The following is a 2,180-nucleotide window of genomic DNA, read 5'->3' as shown; positions in this document are numbered from 1 at the left end:
ATTACAATTTTCTGATGCATATTGATGTCCTTATCCTATGTAGAATATTTAAGCTGATTCTGACTAAAACTTTTTGAATTTTGAGTCATGACCATTTTAAGAATATGCAACTTTCCATGCTTTGTAGCTATAGTACAAGTACTATGCTAGTTTCATGCCAGTACCTTGGTAAGCTAGAGGAACATAATGGTCTACAATCAGCCTCGTACAATGCATACTATACATAACTAATAATATTCCCTATTCTTACCATATACACTAAATCCAATAGCTCCTAATGTATTAAAACTATCAAAAGGATATAAATTATCATCATCATCATCATTAATTTGGGTTTTCCTCATCATTGATCTTCTTAGTTTCAACAACTCTGTTCATGTAAGTAGGCCTGGTACTTGACTCCTTTATTAAACATAGTCTTCAAGGAGCTCCTGGACTTAGTAACAGCTTCATCTAGATGATCCAGTTCATCACAATCCCCATTACAATCCTCATCATCAACTCCAGCCGGCCATCATATCCAGCCACTCCCACAATCAGTTAATTAATACATTTCCATTGCGTGGGTGTTCATGATGTTTTAAAGTTCCAGTTACATACAAACACTCTAATCAATGATTATAAAGTGATCCTGTCATACATCACTAGTAGTGAATGACATGCTTCCTTTACTGTCTCCTCTTCCTCCTCTCTAATAGCTCTATCCAGTACCAATGACACTACTACTTATACAGATACACCACATTCCAGTACATTAGCATTGTGAGTACTAAATAGTCTCTCTGATATCCTCATCACTCCTTCTCTCTAATCAATGAGTGAGGCAGAGCAGTACTAGGGGGTCCCGATTATTCCGGAATAATTTTGGGAATAATAGCAGCAAATGCAAAATTTTTGAATTTTCTAATGCCTGAACTAGTTGTAACTCAATTTTTTAACAAAGTTCAGGTTCTGAAATTGATATAGAGGCATATATTTTGCAGTCTCTGCTGATAGTGATACTTTAAATAGCTTCTCAGACTTACTAATAATCATTTTTATTGTAGTTAGCTCATGATTGTAAAGAATAAAGTGAGAATAATAGAGCAGAATAAAAAGAATAATAGGCAAATTTTTGAGAATTTCTGAATAGAATTATAGGTAAAAAAAATTAGCATAATCAATGATCACGTTTCTGCACGTGGTCACTAATAAAACTGAGTAGAGGTGTGGTCTAAGTGATAGTGGTATAACAGCTGATTTCTTTGAAGTATCATATGGCACTGCAATCACTACTATGCAAGTGCTATAGGTGAGAATCAGTGCTGCAGAGATGGAGAGAGCAAGTCTGGCCAGGGGTAACTAGCTTAAGTTGCTAGGCAACCTAATAATCTCAATGGAATAATCCACCCACGCAACGGAAGTTTCCTATCCCTTTCATTTACTCTAATATCTATGATTTGTTGGAATGTTAGGCGTGGCTCGTTGTTTACTAATGTTTGCAAGAAGAGGATGTCTGGAAAAAGTTAGTTTATCTCTCCCTACCATCTTCCCTTCTCCTCTGTCTTCATACTCTCTCTTTCTATTTATTCTTCTGTAGTCATTGTCTTCATTTCTATCATTATTCATTTACTACAGGTTTCAAAATGAGAGCTAGTCACAAAGCTCCTGTAATAGGGGAGTCCCTCTACCTGTGGGCAGGGAACCAGGTTGACTTACCTGCAGTTCATGACTCCCTTCAAAAGAGGGAAGTGACCTCAAGAGTTGATGTGTACCAGCTTTCTACTGCTGACTGGTCCTCTCACCTAACAAGAGGTACTCCTCCATTAGGAGTAGCTGGCTACTCCTGTACCACCTCTCATTCTAATATTTACTATTTTGGTGGAGATTGTGGTCATGATGACTGTTACCACAATACGTTGAATGTACTGAATACGATAAAGATGCAGTGGACTTCATGCAGTAATGCTGAACAGTCGTTTATGAAGAAAGGCTATGGTGGAATGATATTACTGGAATTTGATGGAGCAGAATACCTTGTCATAATAGGAGGGCTTGGTTCTACACCAACTGTTTACCATCCTCAGTTTCAATATGATCAACTTAAGAGTGGCGATGTTCGTACTAATGAACAGTTACTTTATAATGTGTCCACTGGTAAGATTCTTCTTTAATAAATAGCTTTATATCATATTTTACTG

The 2,180-nt window shown here is 36.8% G+C and overlaps 1 protein-coding gene across 1 annotated transcript; it reads left to right on the top strand.

The window, feature by feature from the left end:
- Positions 1-1,454: 1,454 nt before the first annotated feature.
- On the top strand, positions 1,455-2,153 carry LOC105315846 (kelch domain-containing protein 3-like; the record flags this gene model as incomplete). The annotated part of the gene is made up of 2 exons (XM_011410607.2): positions 1,455-1,504; positions 1,618-2,153. Coding segments are annotated over 2 exons (586 nt in total), but the record flags the coding sequence as incomplete, so codon positions are not given.
- Between the last annotated feature and the right edge of the window lie 27 nt (positions 2,154-2,180).

The sequence above is a fragment of the Amphimedon queenslandica genome, unplaced genomic scaffold (genome assembly GCF_000090795.2).
Source record: "Amphimedon queenslandica unplaced genomic scaffold, v1.1 AMPQUscaffold_7664_Cont20387, whole genome shotgun sequence".
Lineage (NCBI taxonomy): Eukaryota > Metazoa > Porifera > Demospongiae > Haplosclerida > Niphatidae > Amphimedon > Amphimedon queenslandica.
The sequence above is the reverse complement of the archived record's forward strand: the minus strand, read 5'-3'. Positions and strand labels throughout refer to the sequence as shown.